The 19,061-nt window shown below is 35.8% G+C and overlaps 2 protein-coding genes across 3 annotated transcripts in view; one reads left to right on the top strand and one right to left on the bottom strand.

Annotated features, from left to right (window-relative positions):
* LOC125668448 (uncharacterized) overlaps positions 1 to 19,061 on the top strand; it is a 34,131-nt gene that overhangs the window by 430 nt on the left and 14,640 nt on the right. The window lies entirely within an intron of this gene.
* Positions 1 to 19,061, bottom strand: part of LOC125668436 (protein wntless homolog) — a 39,866-nt gene that overhangs the window by 10,847 nt on the left and 9,958 nt on the right. For both annotated transcript variants that reach the window (XM_048902604.2, XM_056162062.1), the window contains exons 3-9: positions 18,304 to 18,416; positions 15,788 to 15,952; positions 14,529 to 14,665; positions 10,580 to 10,620; positions 9,256 to 9,383; positions 763 to 860; positions 483 to 546 (exon numbers count right to left, since the gene is read on the bottom strand). In XM_048902604.2, coding sequence (XP_048758561.1) covers positions 483 to 546; positions 763 to 860; positions 9,256 to 9,383; positions 10,580 to 10,620; positions 14,529 to 14,665; positions 15,788 to 15,952; positions 18,304 to 18,416 — 746 coding nt within the window. The remainder of the gene's footprint in view (positions 1 to 482; positions 547 to 762; positions 861 to 9,255; positions 9,384 to 10,579; positions 10,621 to 14,528; positions 14,666 to 15,787; positions 15,953 to 18,303; positions 18,417 to 19,061) is intronic.

Below are 19,061 nucleotides of genomic sequence, written 5' to 3'. Positions count from 1 at the left end.
AAAATTAACAGTCGTTTTTCTTTTTCCAAATATAGAGCAACTTTGGGTACGAGATTAATACTGATACTTGGACACATGTGTATCTCTCAATGATATATCATTCTTTGGTAGAAATACATGCTTCAGTCCTGTTCATGAAGTTCCTTTATATTTTTTAATTAAATAAGAACTCTGCAAAGTGGGGCATATCTCCTTGTACATGTAATGAATGTCCACAAGTTTTTTCTATTCAGTTCCTTAATGACCTTGACCTTTGGATCCCAAAATCAATAGGTAAAATTAGGCATCATTAAAACATCCTGTAGAGTCCATTTATGTTGATAATAGGAACTTTACCATCCTAGTATTTCATACCAGTAAAAATTCTATTTTCAGAATTGATGATTATTCATATCTAATATACAGAGCATGAAAAAGTGTCCCCCTCCCCCACAAATTGATTTGTAAATGTCTTTAGTGCTCTACATGTAAGTAAAGGATACAGCTAATTTTGTCCCAGCATTGGTTACCCAAATACTAAAGAATGGATTCTTCAGCTGAATTCCTCTGAAAAAAATAATTTTCTCATATAATAAATTATGTTTATGCCAATATCCATACATTTACACCAATGCTATTTAATAAACACACTGTAGTGTCTGTACTGGAAGTTTCCTAAGGGTGTAAAATCTCATGGAATGTCAGAAATGATGAGTTCCTTATGGTTTATTCTAAACTTGAGTTAAATTCACTTCAAGACAAGTACTTGGGCATTTTTGGTACCTTTCACACATATCAAAGACGAAGAGACAGATGGATCCAAAGATGATGGCCGACAGGTGTTTCCAGTACATACTCAGTCGATTCCTCTCAGTCTGGTCCTATAAATAAGACACATTACTTTTAAAGGCAATTTTCCCACAGGTCATTAAATATACTATTATTCCCAGCAATTTGCAAAGCACCATTCGTGAGCAAATGACAGAAAAGTTAGTAGATCTTGTGTTATTACCTCGGACTTTTACTTATTATTTCTCTCAATTTATTGAAGGGTACTTCATGTATCACTGTATTCATGATTAGCATGAATTAACTGACTTCTAACTTTGTCATCACTTTAAATCATGAAGGAATTGCAGAGGTGTTTACCCATAATTAAGAGTATCAGTATTATATGATGTTTTGTCAGTATTTTTCAGTAGTATGCGATGTGAGCACCGCATAGCGGTGCAAACCTGCTAGGGGGGTCTGGGGGCATGCCCCCCCCCCCCCCCCCCCCCAGAAAATTTTTGAAAAATTAGATGCAAAATCCTGCTTTCTGACAGTTTTTAAGAGTCATTTTTAAGATAACAAAATAATAAATTTGGTTGATTTTTTTCTGTGACTTTTGCAAAACTTCAACACACGTTGTAGCGCACCATGCACACGCCACGTTTGGAAGACGTCAAACATGGCCACAGTTTTGAATAAGACTCATTATATTTCTGATCACTTGTCTGTCGTCGTTTTTGTTTCTTTGGAGAGTGTTCATCATCAGAAGAGTCCAGCGGACTCCCCCGTTTCGACATTTCATTCCTTCTGCACGTTTCCCGCAAAAACCTTCGATACCTACTTTGAAAGCAAGTAACAGGAACGATCAATTTAGATGTATTCCGATAGACGCTTAAGTCGCTATCTCTACCGCGTTTTAAATGTGCACATTTAATAATGCTCTTTCAAGCATTCCACTGAAAAAAAATAATAATTTCGGAAACGGATCGGAAACCGTATTTCCGTGAAAAAATCCGTAGTCCGAATTTTACATTTAAAATCCGTATAAAATACGGAAAATCCGTAGTGATAAACACCTCTGGAATTGAAAACAACCTATAGAGTAATTTGTATAGTCATGAAAGCTGATTAAGCAGAAATTCCCCCATCCTTCCATTATTTTCATCATTATACAAACATCCTAGACATTTACTCCTTTTATTTATGATTTGAAATTTAATTTGTTGCTTATTATGTTCCCCAAACAAAGTTTGGGAACATATTGGTTTTACTCTGTTTCTTCTTCTTCTTATTATTATTATTATTCTTTCTTTATTCTTGTCACCCTTTTTTGTCCACGAGTGTTCTCAGAAACTACTGAAGGGATCAAGATGAAACCTTTTTAAGATGATAGAATACTCTATGTAGATGTGCGGAACGAACGTCATTTTGTCTGAAAATGCATGCATGTGCATGCACGTGCATTGGATTTTTTGTTTACAAATTTTGGAATGCGTCTAACTTTTTTATTTTTCAATGAAATCGTTTGCTATTTATATCGTAGGTATAACTTTGGACCCTAACTGTTTGGCATCGTCAAAATTTCAATTCTGCACGCGCATGCACGTGTGCTTTAATTTGATTGGATAATACAAAACCGTTTATAACATTCATACCAATTAAGGAAATTGAATGATATTTACAGGATAGGTAGACATGCCAAATATCTACAGATCGATGTAATAAAAATTGCAAACGCGCATGCGCACGCACGTGCATTGTCTTTTGAAGGTTCAATTCTTTCAATGACCATAACTTTTTTGTTTTTTGTCAAAATCATTTCAAACTTGTATTGTATATGTATCTTGATATTCCTAACAAAAGTGTACAGTCATAATTACCATCCGGCACGTGCATGCACGTGTGCTAAATTCTGATTGGACGATTTTCAAATCGCCATAACTTTCTTATAAATGATGGAAACAAAATGAAATTTATACTGTAAGTATATCTATCAAATGTCTATTGAATGACATCAACATTGATGCTGAGTCATTCTCACGTGCCCGTGTATGCACGTGCATAGCTTTTCTTTCATTTTTCGGGTACTAAAATGGTCATAACTATTGAATTGAAAACTCAAATGAATTCAAATTTACCCTGAGAATCTATGATATGAATGTGTATGAAATGGTGTCAACAAATTTTCCATTATCAAAATTGCATGCGCGTTAATGCGCGTGCATTGTAATTTTTGACGTCTAAATTCAACTTTTGGTCTATAACATTTTGAGATTGCAATGAATAGGTTTGAAAATTAGGTTGCAGGTATGTTTTGGGCCTCTCAATTTATTAATAGTCTCAAAATCACTTCCCTGCACGCGCATGCACGTGCGCTTAATTCTGATTGGACAATTTTGAAATCCCAATAACTTTCTTATGAGTGAAGCAATCAATACCAAATTCATATAGTAGGTATATTGTTCAAATGTCTATTGAATAGCATCAACAAAATTGCTGTGTGGTACTCACGCGCACGTGTATGCACGTGCATTGATTTCGGTCTTTGTAGTTTTGAGTTGCCGTCAATTTCTCGTTTTTCATTGAACAGTTGTGAAACTTCTCTTGTACTCATATAGTAAGACTTCTAATGTATCGAGATGGTCGAATTATTTATATGCACGTGCATGCACGTACGTGCACGTGCACAAAACTCTCAGATCTTTATAACTGATTTGAACTAGTATGAAATGGACTGAACGTTATAAGATAGTTATATATTCACATGCTACAGTTTGCAATGGTCAAAACCACTTGCACTGAAATAAATGACACCACTTACTAAATGGGGGAATGTTTGGGGAACATCTGTAACGGTCCCCGTTACAATAAGTACTAGTTAAAGATACAACTGTTTTAATGTCAAGCTGAAAGGCCAATGTTTTCCTATAAATACATTGAAACAGCATAGGTTTGATATCAACAAAATATAAATAAATATGGAGTTATGACATTTGAATAAAAACATCCATTTCCCATAGCCACCATCTTTCATTGTATATTCACAAAATATCAGACATATATGATAATATCCAGCATAAATATTGTGATGTTAGACATGGCATTTCCACAAGGTCTGGCTATTAGATAGTGAACTTTTTCACTTGACTGATAGAGAGCACTGGACTGGTTCCAGGATCAGTCACCAGCAGAAGCAAATTATTGTCCTGTTAAATTGACACCCATGTTGGGTTCTGAGTAACTGTAGGTGCAAGCAAAAGTGATTAGTGATTGTCGCCAGAATTTCAACACACAGGCCACTGATGCCTTTCTCTCTGGTGGAAGACAATGTGGTAGTGAACACATGGCATTGCTCAGGCATTAGACTGTCAAATCGGAGGTCTGAGGTTCTATGCCCAGCAAAAGCACATTATCATCTCTATTAGTTATAATGTTCCCAAAACTATGTTTAGAAACATTTTGGTTTTACTATTCTTTTGAGCCAAAAAAAAAAGAAGTGTGTTTACGGTCACCTGACTGACCCTGTATTTTTGCCCCGACCCTAATTTTTTTTTTTTTAATCAAAAAATATATAATTTTCCAGAAATTTTGTTTCCTCCAGAACTGAATCCACTATTACTCCACTATTATAAAAATGGTGACTTCTGCCATTGGGGTGGGGGGTGGGTCAGTGAAAACAGCCAGTATTTATCTCTGACCTTCAAAGAAAGAGTCCTCCTGAAAGAGTCGATAAGTGTTATTGCACCATTCCAAAATTCCACAGCATTTATAGATAGCATGACTTCAATCTAAAGAACCCATGGGGATCTAGGCTAGAATAGGTCCTCAGTACCCCTTGCTTGTCATAAGAGGCAACTACATAGGGCTGTCCTTCGGACACTCCAAAAACTGAGGCCCCATGTCACAGCAGGTGTGGCATGGTACAAGATCCCTTCCTGCTCAGAGGCCTTAGCGCTGAGCATAGTCCTAGATTTTGCAGCCCTTCGTCGGCCATATGAGTGAAAAATTCTCGGGCAAGATGTTAAATGTAACCAGCTAAAGAACAATGAATGTAAAGTTGTGCGGAAATTGCACGAGATAACAACATACTAGCAGTTGGTGAGGTTGTTTAAAACTGTTAAGATACAAATAATAGTACTCTAAATAGCAATCTAATTAAAATCAGATCCTAGGATATGCTCACAATTGCTATAATAGGATCTGACATAACCTTTCGCTTGGAATATTCATGAGAATTATCAGCCAGTCAGATTGCGCCATACAGACAATGATGGCTATTTAGACGGTTCCTGGCAATTCGTAAACAAATTGCTGTAATCTCTCTCCCACGAAGTTTATTCCACACTGTAAAATTGTATGTTCTCGAATAACAAATTTTAAACTTTCGCAATAATGCCTAATCTATTCCGTTCATACAAACAACAAAACGTACGATATGAATACACCCAAATTGAATTAATTGTGAATTCCGATTTATGTATAAATAGGGATGGGTACGATTTGAATAGTTTTCAAGATGGTTTACTTAAATAACGCGAGGAATATAACGCCAGTCGACGTCAACGGTGCATTGTGACGTCGCATCTAGCTGCGATATGTTTTCTTTCAAACCAAACAATCACAACCATTTTCCTTAAATTGTGAACACCGACTATTTCAAAGCCGACGCGCTGATTGGCTGACATAAAGTTCATCTGAACATGACCCCTAATCAGGTTATGTCAGATCTACTTACGCAGAGTATACGGCGCGGATCTAAGAAGTCTGATTTTAATTTGATTGCTCTAAATAGCAACAACAAATGAATAAATTTTTTAAAATTCCAATCTATCAACCCTATTTTTTACCGTAAACACACACATTTTTTTTCGTGCCTTATTCTCCAACTTTTTCGTCCACAAGTGTTCTAAGATACTACACAGGTGATTAAGACAAAACCTTTTTAGGATGATAGTATACCATTTGTAGATGTTCACAATAAATGTTGTTTTGCATGAACATGGCAAATTTTAGAATCATTCTACCTTTATTGCTCTTCAATGCAATGGTTTGAAATTATATTGAAGGTATATATTGAGACATTTCTCTAAATGGCATAGTCAAAATCACTGACCAGCATATGCATGCATGTTTGAATAATTTTGATTGTATGATGCTTGAACTTCTATAGTTCTCATTTAAATGAGGGAAATAAAGTGAAATTCATATTGTCATATACATGTAATAAAAGAGTCTTCTATGGAAGGATGAAATTGTAATTTCTTACAAACAAGAGGCCCACAGGCCTTATCGGTCACCTGAGTACTAGTGAAAAGTATCACTACTCCCACAGGCTATGAAATCTAGAAAATTTTCCTGTTCTGAATATCTAAGCTAAATTCTAATGTTCAGCAACAGTATAAAACAACATGTGTTCTTAAAACTTCACTGCCCTCAAAAGTGTATACACTGATGAAAGGCTTTAAATAATAATTGTATTAACATTAAAACATCAAAAGATATGACTAATTTGGACCCATCTTAAAGTCATAACCCTGAATTGTGAAATTCACCATTTTTTGTACATCTGTTTTTGCTATTCCTAAGTATGCATTTAGATTTTATACAGTATCAGCAAACTTACGCATAAATACCATATACAGTGAGACTTCTCTAAACCGGCCGGCTCTCGGACCGATAAAAACGGCCGGTTTATAGGGATGGCTGGTTTACCGAGAATTTAGCATTTAGCGACATTTATCTCAATATTGCCAAATTAGGTTACTATACTGTTCACTTTGTTCTGGTGATCTATGATAAATTATTGCATGGTAGAGATCAAATTAGTCCATTTGTACCTGCAGGTAATTATAAATTCTCGCTGAAATCATCTAATTTCAAACTGAATATCTATAACAGGATACTTAAAGAAAACACAGAAGCCTATTATTGGAATTCCTCTTACTTATAAACACTCTGTTTACATTCATCGCTTATATCATTAACAAATTTGTTTTGACGTTTTTAAAAAGTTAAGTAGTAAATATGAAATTGTAATTTGAATATTTCTTAGGAATTTTAAGGCTATGGAAACCAAGAAAATTAATTCACTATTTAATAATTATCATTAACAGTCATGGGTTTGTTCTTTATCAACTACCGCTTATATCCATGTGATAGTGTGGTGCAACAATATGGTGTTTGATACTTATTCATTCATATTCCTAAATGTTTTTTACACTTTCTACTGAATTTGGAAGGGTCACTTGGATTAGCCTAGTGTCACTTAATACCCTTAATAGCACAGGTAATCAATAGAAATTAAGGAGGCCACTGGTGTTTTTCACACCTCCAGTAGATAATTTCCCACCTGGCTGGCTGGTCAGGCAATTTGCACACCTGGCCAATTTTGATCACCCTCTTGCCAACATTTTCTTGTCTTCAAAAAGTGGCTGATGTTATAAGGATAAATTACACATGTTTGTTAACAAATGTACTTTTAAAAAGTGGCCGATGTCCAGTTTTCAGGGGTGGCCGGTTTTGTAAGACTTTTTTGGTAAGGAAATGTTAAGGTTTCTGCCAGGACTTTGAAAATCGGCCGATATTCAGGGAGAACCGGTTTTCTGAGGGGCCGGTCTGGAGAAGTTTCACTGTACTAAGTTTGGCCCCACCCCTGGGGTCAGAACCCCTACTCTGGGGATCATCAAATTTACAATTTGGGTAAAAGACTACCTTCTCTATCCATTTAGTTTCAATTTAGTATCAATAGATTTAGATTTTATACAGTATCAGCAAACTTACACATAAATACCATATACTAAGTTTGGCCCCACCCTCGGGTCAAAACCCTTACTCTGGGGAAAATCAAATTTATAATTTTGGTAAAAGACTACCTGCTCTATCTATTTAGTTTCAATTTAGTATCAAAAACACTAAAGAAAACATTATTTAAGTGTTTTACACATAAACATTATATAACAAGTTCGGCCCCGCCCTGGGGTCAGAACCCCTACCCCGGGGATCATGAAATTTTAAGTTTTGGTAGAGGCTTTCCTGCTCTACATCACTATGCATTTAGTTTTTCTTACACGTGTGTGGTTCTTGAGAAGAAGATTTTTGAAAATTGGTCAATTTTGGACAGATTTTGCCCCACCCCTAGGGCCCCAGGGGTGCTGGAGTCCTGAAATTTACAATTTAAGTCTCCCTTGTCCCAATGATGCGTCATATTAAATTTGAAAAGAATTGGAATGGTAGTTATTAAGAAGTTCAAAATGTTCCAATTGTTAATGCAAGATGACGGATGACAACCCATTGCAAAAATGCACCCCTAGGAAGGCGGGTAGGGGTCGTCGACAACATTGGGGGAACATTTATAATGGTCTCTGTTATACTGCATAAGCAGAATTTTTAGTGAGGGCATAATTTTGGCAGTTTTAGCGAGGGTGTTGAGATTGCTAAATTTAAATATCTAACAATTTATTCTGTATCGTAGGTAATCTTTCTTGGAATAATAAAATTGCAAAAATTAACTTTCACTGAATATATAAACCCATTTTTAAGGGAAAATCATTAAATCCGTGTCTAGTTAAAATTCCACTTACACAGTAATTAGCACTTGTTTCATACTATTTGGAGTCAGAGAAGCATGAATAATTCCATCAAAATTTATGACAAATTCGAATGCATTTCAAAACAAGTGCTAATTGTGATGGGGACAGTTTCAGATAATCCCTAACCCCCATCCATCTACCACTTGGTGCCATTTTGTTTAAATAGGTTCCATTCAATCGTTCAATTGACACTTATATTGCAAACAGTATAATTCTTGATCTATAAGAGAGCTATATATCCAATCAAAATCATTCAAACATGCATGTAATTCTGACTGCATCAGTCTGTTTAGCATTTCAACTTTTTTAAGCGATGCAGCTGGAAAAAAAGAAAACCAAGATGGCGGCGTGATATACCTTGTGAATAATATGTTTACAGAAAGACAATTTTTTTATTATAGATATTTAAAACGTCGAGTGCCTGTGGGAAAATTGGATGGAAAACTTTTTCAACAATGCGCTATGTGTGCATTGATAAAGTTTTCCATCCAATTTTCCCTACGATACCTGCATCAAGAAAAGAATTATAAGATTCATTTCTTAAATCATCTAAAAGAATATCAGAAAAAAAGTCCAGAAAAGAGTTATTAAATAATTAGAAAGTTTTTAAAAAGTCTAAAGGCAATAACTTTATTTTAAAAGTATCTTAAGAGTATGGGCAACAGCATTAAACAGTTTTGATGTCATTTTGTGCAAGTAGCAAAGTTAGCCTGAACATAACAGAGTGACAGACAAATGTATACAGACATAGGTAAACAAGTATCACTACCTGAAGCAAAGTAAACCATCTACAATATAGAATTACCGAGAAAAATCTTAAAATTCAATGATTAAACCACACTTTTTTCATTATTATGGTATTTCTCAAACCTCAGTGAAGTGAGCTAAAATAAGAAATGAAATCTGAATCACAAACCATGATATGCTCCCCTGCGAAAATGACCCAAAATGACATCAACATGGCATAAAATGCTCCCTGTCTGATGTCGTTCAAAAGCAGCATGAAAGGAATATTGAGGCCCAACTGCAGCAGTTCAATGGGACCTGAAATCAAAGTAAATCAGTCAACCTTTTTTTTAATTAAAAAAAAACATCTGTTAATATTGCTATCGAACAATAAGCGAATTCCACAACTTGTAATAAAAAGTTGGTGAGTTGAGTGACAAGAATGCTCCATCCAAGGGCCATAACTCTGCCAAAAGTTATCTAAGACTTGCATAAGTACTTGACCTGCGTCTTATGAGGATGTATCTATTGGCCTAATTTCAATTCAAAATGTCCATGTATGTATGAGATGATGAGCAGAAACTGATCTGTTTGAAATTTTCAATGTGAAAGTGGATCAATTCTTCTAAGATTTATTTGACTGGAACTAAATACAAACTTGAAATTGCCGATTTTCAAGATGTACCTATATCCCAACTTTCGATTCAAAATATACTAAATGACTGAGAATTTTTTTAAGTCCAAAGGGGCATAATACTGTCAAAATTTATCTGACTGGATTAACTTGGCATGTCTATGTATGACTATGATAACGAGCAGAAACTGTGACTTGTTTGAAATTTTTCAAAGTCCAAGTAACTCAATTCTTCCAAATATTATTCCACTGGAACTAAATACGAACTTGACCTGCATATTTTCAGGATGTATCTTTATCCCAAACCTCGATTTAAAATGTCCATGAATGACTGAGAAATTTTCCATCAAAAATTATCTGACTGGAACCACATAGTAACTTGACCTGCATATTCTCATAATGTATCTATAACCTGAATTCAAATTCAGAATATTTATGTCTGAATGAGATAAATCATAATGATCACAAACTATGAATTGTTTTAAATTTTCCAAGTCCAAGTGGCACAACTCTGTCAAAACTTATCCAACCAGAACCAGATAAGAAATCACCTAAATATTCTCATGATGTACCTATGAAATTTCAGTTGAATCAGAAATAATGAATGAAAACTGAATTATGACTGAAGGACGACGAAGGGCATAAAAATATATAACTGATATCAATATAATTTACCACATAAAAAACCATTTCTGCATTTAATAGCTACAGATCGCAGCAACACTTCCTGTATTTGTTTTCTATAGAAAAGCTATACAGTGTTTTACACTGTATCTAAATCTAAATAGTTTAATCTTCAATCGTTATTTCATTCTAAACTGTTATATATATAAATAATCAATTTACATGTAACTATATGTTATTAAAAGAGCATACTTACAATTGAGTATTGACATTACAACTCCCAGGGCAAACAGTGTTCTGAAAAGAAATTCAATTTTGATGAATGGTTTAAAGGACAACATATGATTTGTCTGACCTTAGATCTATATGCCAAAGTCAACAGATTTAGTCCAAGGATTCCCAAAACACATACTGCGTAAGATACCCTTCAACAGAGGTCTCAAAGTACCTCTCACTCTTTGTACTTGGTTATATGTATTATTTCTTTTTATGCAGACAGCAATTTCATATTGCATCCTTTACAAAACTCATATGATAATTTAATGTCTAGTGAGTTTTCACAGACACAAATGTAAACCAACTGGTCCAACATCAGCACATGTTGGACCGGTTGACATTTTCCAGTGTTGCTTCTCAACAACATGGATGGTGTAGCTTTATGCAGGATATATATTACCTGGTTCTGTCCAATAGGTTACTGTAGGTCAATGATAACAAATTTCATGATTATGGTACTCGCAGCAGACATACATGTGAAGTTGACAAATAAACAATCAATATCACTCGACTTAATACCCACAAAAAAAAGTACTCGTAACAGCGGTCAGAACTGTTCAAATTAGAGCTGTCCTAATGGGACTAATACCCCTCACATAATAAATGGATCCTAAGATACCATAATATGTACATCATTAAATTATAAGGAAGCACTGTAAAAGGTTTCAAGGTTATCCAATGGCACAATGATTTTACAATACATTATCAAGATATAGGGCTCACGGCAAGTGTGACTGGTCAACAGGGGATATTTACTCCTCCTAGGCACCTGATCCCACCTCTGGCATGTGTAGGAGTCCATGTTTGCCCAACTCTTGATTTTTCATAGGAGTTATGAGATTGATCAGTTATCTTCACCTTTTCACCATAAAGGAAAACCATTATAAGCTATCTTATACCTTCCACTCCTCTTTGATCCACTGTAAATGGTAGGAAAATATTAGATCCCTGGGTCAGAACAATGTGAACATCATTATATGATAATGAAGTATTGTACAAAATTTCAATGCTATCCAATAAGCCATATAGGAGAAGAAATCTTTACATTCTCCACCCCTCATATCCACTATAACTCTAAATATGCACAGTGTCTGCTTGAAGTCTATCAGATAAACCATATAGGAGAAGTGTTCACAATCTATTTTACACCCTCTATCCCTCTTAGATCCACTATAACATTTAGGAAAATATTGGATCCACACGTCACAAGAATATGCACATCTACAAATGGCAATGAAGCACTGTACAAAGTTTCAAGTCTATCTGATAAGCTATACAGGAGGAGAAGTGTTCACAAGATGTTGTGACAGACAGATGGACAGACTTACAAAACGTACAAAAACAATATGTCTTTACCTAGAAGAGGGGAGACATAAGGCCCACAGGCCTTATCTGTCACATGAGTCAGTTAATAGTATCACTTAGGGCTATGAAATATACTACTCAAAATTTGATAAGGATCACTAGGTTATATGAGTGTAATTTACCACTAACACAACAAAAGACATAAATTTGACTCAGAAACGTGTTTACTCAGGTTATGAATGAAAATTCATGAACGTCATGAACTTTTATCAATACGGAATGCTTGAAATCTGATAACAACACCAAAAGGCATTTCATTACAAAAAGTTAACAGCAAACCAGAGAAAGAATTACACAGTTTTGGGGGATAGTCCATCATTACACTTAGTCGATGAAGTGTCAATACAGGGTATGGCCTCCCCTTGCATCAATGACGGCTTGACAACGTTGAGCCATGCTGTCAATAAGCACCTGGATGTTTCCAATGGGAAGGTTGTTCCACTCTTCCACGAGGGCATTTCCGAGCTCTGCCAAAGTCGTGGGTTGTGCTCTACGGCGTGAAAGGGCAACCTGCAGCATGTTCCATACATGCTCAATCGGGTTCAAGTCCGGCGAGCGCGCTGGTCAGTCCATAAGGACAATTGTCTCCTGCTGAAGGTACTGCTCCACCACCCTGGCGCGATGAGGACGGGCGTTATCATCCATCAGGATGAACTCAGGGCCAACAGCACCAGCGTAGGGTCTGACGTAAACATCGAGGATCTCATCCCGGTACCGCACCCCCGTCATTGTTCCTCTCTCCAGGACATGAAGATCTGTTCTTCCATCCCTGCTGATTCCACCCCAGACCATGATGGAACCACCACCATAACGGTCATGTTCACTGATGTTGGCATCATGGAAACGTTCACGTTGTCGTCGCCACACTCGGTGCCTCCTGTCTGTACAGTCCAAACAATACCTGGACTCATCGGTGAACAGAACTTGAACCCAATCGTTCTGTGTCCAAGTGACATGATCTTCAGCCCAGTCCAATCGCTCCCGCCGGTGTCGAACAGTCAGAGGGACTCGAACACATGCCCTTCTCGAGTTGAGACCTGCATTGTGAAGCCAATTCCGTATCGTCTGAGTGGACACATTCACCCCCGAAGCGTTCAGGAGGTCGTTACGTAGGCTGGTTGCTGTCCAGAAGGGATGGCATCGTGCCTGAAGAGCCACAAAATGGTCTTGGCGTTGGGTTGTCGACCTCTGACGACCACCCCCATGTCGGTGTGCTGCTGTACCAAACGTTTGCTGTCGGTTCCAGGCCCTGTTTACAACGCTCTGGCTGACGTTTAGTGCATTTGCAACGTCACATTGTGAATAGCCAGCGTCAAGCATTCCAATACATCTGCCCAGTTGTTCTGTCGTCAGGCGACGCCTTACACGTTGAGGGGACATTGTGTTGATAAACGTAGTGTAAACACTCAAGTGAGTTTGAAATTTTAGAAAGAATCAGACACCGATGCCTGAGTGAAAATTGTGCAATGGTAGCAAAAGCATAAACTGTGATGAAAAACGCATTTCCCATGGCATGAAATGCATGTGCAAGTTTGTTGAAGACGTTTTTGAATTCACTTGGACACAATATTGCCAGTTATGCAGTTATTAATTTTTTAAACAGAAAAATATCTAGGATCCTTATCAAATTTTGAGTAGTATATATATAAACAATTTTCCTGTTCTGCAAATCTAAGCTAAATTCTTGTCTTCAGAAGCAAGTTATAAATCAAAGATGTGTTCTTAAAATACAAATGCCCCTGAATGTACCCATACTGATGAAAGACTTTACATAATACGCATGTTTTATTGACACAATACGACTATTTTGGACCCACCAAAGAGTCAAAACCTTTTGATTGCAAAATTCACAATTTTGGTACATCCCTTTCTGCTTTTCCTAAATATAAATTTAGGTTTTATACATTATCAACAAAATGAATTAAACAAGAAATCTTTCAAATGATAAAGACAATAATCACTATGATAATTTTGGCCCTACTCTGGAACCAAAACCCCAACCCCTGGTATCATGAAATTCACAATTTTGGCGAAGGACTACTTGCTCCATCTAAATATCTATTTAGTTTCAATATAGTATCAATAGCATTAAAGGTTTTACACATAAACACTATATGGCAAGTTTAGCCCTGCCCTGGAGACAGAATCTCCATCCAAGGGATCATAAATTTACAATTTTGGTAGAGGCCTTCCTGCTCTACATGACTACACATTTAGTTTTTGTCTGGTTGTGAAAAAGATTTTTGAAAATTAGTAAATTTTTGGCAGTTTTTGCTCCATCCCTAAGGTCCCAGGGGTACAGGAGTCCAGAAATTTACAATTTATGTCCCCCTTGTCCTAAAGATGCATCATACCAAATTTGAAAAGAATTGGAAAGGCATTTATCAAGAAGAATTAAAAATGTTATAACTATAAACGGATGATGACAGATGCAGATCAATAGCAGTAGGTCACCTGTGATTCAGAGGAAATATACATTATGAAGTCTAATCATTCTTGAGATCAATTCAGTGAATTGAATTGTTACTATAACATTATACAGAATTCAACGGTGTGAATTTTACCTCTCCAGAAGATTAGGTGGTCTCCCCAGCTGCATAATTCTCCTCCAGAACCAGATCAGAACAGACAGAACCATCACGAACATCACACATTTCATTGTCATCCACACAATGGTGAAGCCTCCATTCTGGTGTATTACCTACAATGTACAGGTGAAAAAGCTAAAGTCAAACCTCAAATGCTTTCAAAAAGATTTATGCTATATAGCATTTCCCTATGATAAATTAAAAAAAAAATAATTCATTGCTAAAACTAAAGTTTTAAAATCAAATGAGACAGGCAAGTTTTTCAAATTTTGTTCATTTTTATTCAGCTGTACATTTAAGAAATATATTTCAATTTTGTTCATACATGAAACATGAACTGCAACACGTTACGCCAGCATACTTTTCATGAATTGCATAAGAGCTTCATGAGAAGTATGCCGGTGTGAAGTGTTGCAGTTCAGGCCCTCATGTATTTACAAAACATGAAAATTATTTTCTATATTTACAATCTACTTTCATTTCTGTCTGAATTCCCAGCTGTCAAAATAGACATACTATATCAATCAAGATTTATACACGCATTGTTCACATCTGCATTGTATTCATGAGGAAATAGCTATCATTACAAATGGTAAAGATGTTGAAGGCATACACATTGGAAATATAAATATAGCATGAAGGTGCATTTATAGTTTATTTTGTTGAATGAAAATTAAAAAACATGATAAAAGTTCTTAATTATCATAAAGCTTAATGTATTACTTCCATTTTTTAAACTAACATATATTCATCCTTTCAACTCCAGAAAGATATCCTGTTGATATCCTAAAAACTATTATTCATTGTCTAAAATTGAGTTCAATTGTGATCAAATTTCAGTCACACCCCTTTTCAACATTCATTAACATGAGTAATGTAAAAGCTTTTAATATGATGTTATGCAGTGGAAACAGATAATAAATTTAGGCAAGCTATTTCAAACACATGCCATACATAATTTTGTTATGTAAGTTAGCTTTCTCCTCCACCTCAAGTGAGCAAAATAAAAAAAAGATAAGAAAAAAAAAAAGATGTAATCTCTTCATATTTTGTTGATTTCATAAGTTTAACCTGTAATGGCTCTTAGAAAAATATTCACCCTCAACCACATAATGACGTAGCAGAGACATATATTATATCACAAGATTTCAAGTCAACAACCCAAATATCTTAATGTCAACATTCAAGACTTGATATATTAACATAAATCATATGGTCTTTCCAATTCAACTTACATGAATGTGCATATCTACCACTCTGCCAATTCCCACATTGTAGCCTTTAACGAAGTTGACAGGAAGCCTAATGTTCACCAAATAAAAGTGATGAGCGACACTTCCTAGTTCAAAGAGCTGCAGCAGTTCACAGTCATACAAATAACCTTCCTCTTTGGGTTTGTCCTTCAAAGAAAACAAAAAGAGTGAAGAAAGCTACAGTAAGATCAATGTACAGTAAAACCTGTGTAATTCAAAGAACATTGATTGATTGTATATTGTATAACGTCCCTCTCGAGAATATTTCACTCACATGGAAACGTCACCATTGCCTGTGAAGGGCTGCAAAATTTAGGCCTATGCTCGGCGGCTACAGCCTTTGAGCAGGGAGGGATCTTTATCGTGCCACACCTGCTGTGACATAGGACCTCGGTCTTTACGGTCTCACCCGAAGGACCGCCCCATTAAGTCGCCTCTTACGACAAGCAAGGGGGTACTGAGGACATATTCTAGTCCGGCTCCCCATGGGACAATTCAAAGAATAAAGGCCATTTACAAGGAAGGTTATTCAAAGCCTACTTTGGTTTATTCATATCAAATAAAACGTTAAACATTTTGAGAGTATTGCAAAAGCAATACTTGTCCCCTACCAGTGGACAGGCCCCCTATTTGAGGTATGCCATCATATGCAAACCATGTATATTTGGACGAGCAGGCGGACATTAGATTTCAATACCAAGAAATATTATAATTTTGATCACTTGTAAATAGATGTGGCAATTCAGACGAACTCGAATACAAATTGGTATGTTTTAAATCATATAGATCTCACACAATAAAATAATTCAGAAAACTAAAGACTGAGTAAGTACAAGAATTAATTCAATCAAATATGTGACTAAGTTTTACCATTTTTGTTAGAATAATTCAACTGATGCAAAAGTTCCAGTGTATCTACTCTTTCGGTCTATTTCCATACTGGCACAATAGCATCTAGATGTGAACTAATACCCCACAAATATTTTAGCTAAATATTTTAAATAATATATCATCCCAATTCCATTAAATGATAATTATTCAAATACCTAAACTCGTGGCAATGCGGCTTTCATTAGTCTGAGCCGGTCTCCATCTCTGCCACACGAGTGTTAAGGACTACAATGGGCTTATGTAGCATTTTCGTTAATCAAGACCTTATTTCACCTTTACAAAAACTATATCTTTTATTTCTATTAATTATTCGTGTTGATAATTAATGAAGAGTGAATACTTAACTTACAACCAATTTTATGAATAGACACCAATAGCAACAGAGTTCGAATTGACCGGCTACCTAACATGGCTATGTCAACAAACGAAATCATTTGAAGCTGCGAGTTTTCGGGTCGTGTGTGGCTTTAATGATGATTTGAAGGTATGTTTGGACACAAGTATAGTAGGAAAATATGTTAAGATTTTTTTTATATTTAATTTATGAGACAGCAACACAAGAATACACTGATAATGCGATATCAGGCCTCAACCGTGCGCAGCTTTTTGTGCCCCGTAAACCGAAGGTTTTTATAAGAGCTGGATCTGTAGCTCTCTGTTACGTCACAATATTTTTTCAGAGAGCTACAGTTCTCCAGCTAGTAATTTTCTAGTCTGTCCATCTTATCTGATCACCGGTCACCTGAATCCGCTCGAGAAAGTGGGCGGGCTGTAATCAGCCAATGAAAACTCTTGTTGTATTACATCAAACATGTCATTCAAACTGTTCAATCGTTTCATTCAATTGTGTCGTCAAACAACGCAATACTATATCAGGTAAAGCATTCTAATTCAAAGGTGAATTGCGATAAAAGGAAGTCAGCCATTATGACGATGTAGAGTACCTCATTAAGATATGGTATGAAACAATGCACAAACGACCTATCAAAAAGTTAGAATTGAAAAATGAAAGTATGTACAATACAAGATGTACATTGTATTACAATTGGTGGATTGAATGTTAATGATCCAATCAGAATCCTCATATTTAGTTGTTGTTTGTGCAAACATGGAAAATGGCTACCCGTGCAGAAAATGATCCAACACTTGCCTTACAATGAGAATGCACCATGTACACATAAATCTGGGATATGAGCATTTATACCAATTTTAAACCAAATGCAATTTAATTTTTTAAAATTATATTTTGTTGATTTATTGTCAAAAAGACGAATCTCCATTATCTATTGTTATCACTATAAGTAAACAATTCACTATTGCATCATGATACAGATCTATTGTTCAATAAACAGTAGAGTTATTTTAAACCCAATTAGCTTGGTTTTTATTACATCATCGAGTCAAATACAAGTAACTCCCTTAGCAATAAAGGGCAAGTAAATCCTGTTTAATTCAAATACACGTGAATTTCAGGCCAATACAACCACTCAGCGATGTTACACACTCAATCTAATCAAAATTAGATGTTAGATCCGCTCACATACTCGCTGAGTATGTGAGCGGATCTAACATCTAATTTTAATTAGATTGTTACACACTGAACTTACCAGCTTACACTGTAGATTACGATCTTCTACTGACTTTGCCAGTGGCATCCAGTCCGTATCCTCTTCATTTCTCACAGCCATACCAACATCAAGCTGGAGAACAGCATTCTCAGCTGTAAAAATTTTATGAGTATATTGTAGGTCTATTGATATGTGCAAGAGGCCAAAAGGCCTTATTGATCACCTGAATATTGTCAAAAGTATCACTTGCCCCAGGGCTATGAAATTTTCCTGTTCTGCATATCTAGCCAAATTCTATTGTTATACTTTCATGTAAATTAGAAGAATTTGATTGGTTTAGAAACATTTGTTAAAAAGTACTGTTACCCCACTGGGTCCATAAACCATGCCCTCCGGGTAACATTACATAGCAACGGTTGACAATGCATGACGACAGGTTACAGTTTAAACATGAGGCCCACAGGCCTTATTGGTCACCTGAGTAATAGTGGAAAGTATCACTACTTCCAAAGGCTATGAAATCTAGAAAAAAATTCCTGTTATGAATATCTACGCTAAATTCTAATGTTCAGCATTAGCAACAGTAGAAAACAAGATGTGTTCTTAAAACTTCAATGCCCTCAAAAGTGCATACACTGATGAGAGGCTTTACTTAATATAATAGGTGTATTAACATTAAAAGATGTGACTAATCTGGACCCATCCTAGAGTCAAAACCCTGGGTTGTGAAATTCACCAGTTTTTGTACATCGTTTTATGCTATTCCTAAGTATGCATTTAGATTTTATACAGTATCA

Source organism: Ostrea edulis, chromosome 4 (assembly GCF_947568905.1).
Source record: "Ostrea edulis chromosome 4, xbOstEdul1.1, whole genome shotgun sequence".
NCBI classification, from domain to species: domain Eukaryota; kingdom Metazoa; phylum Mollusca; class Bivalvia; order Ostreida; family Ostreidae; genus Ostrea; species Ostrea edulis.
The sequence above is the reverse complement of the archived record's forward strand: the minus strand, read 5'-3'. Positions and strand labels throughout refer to the sequence as shown.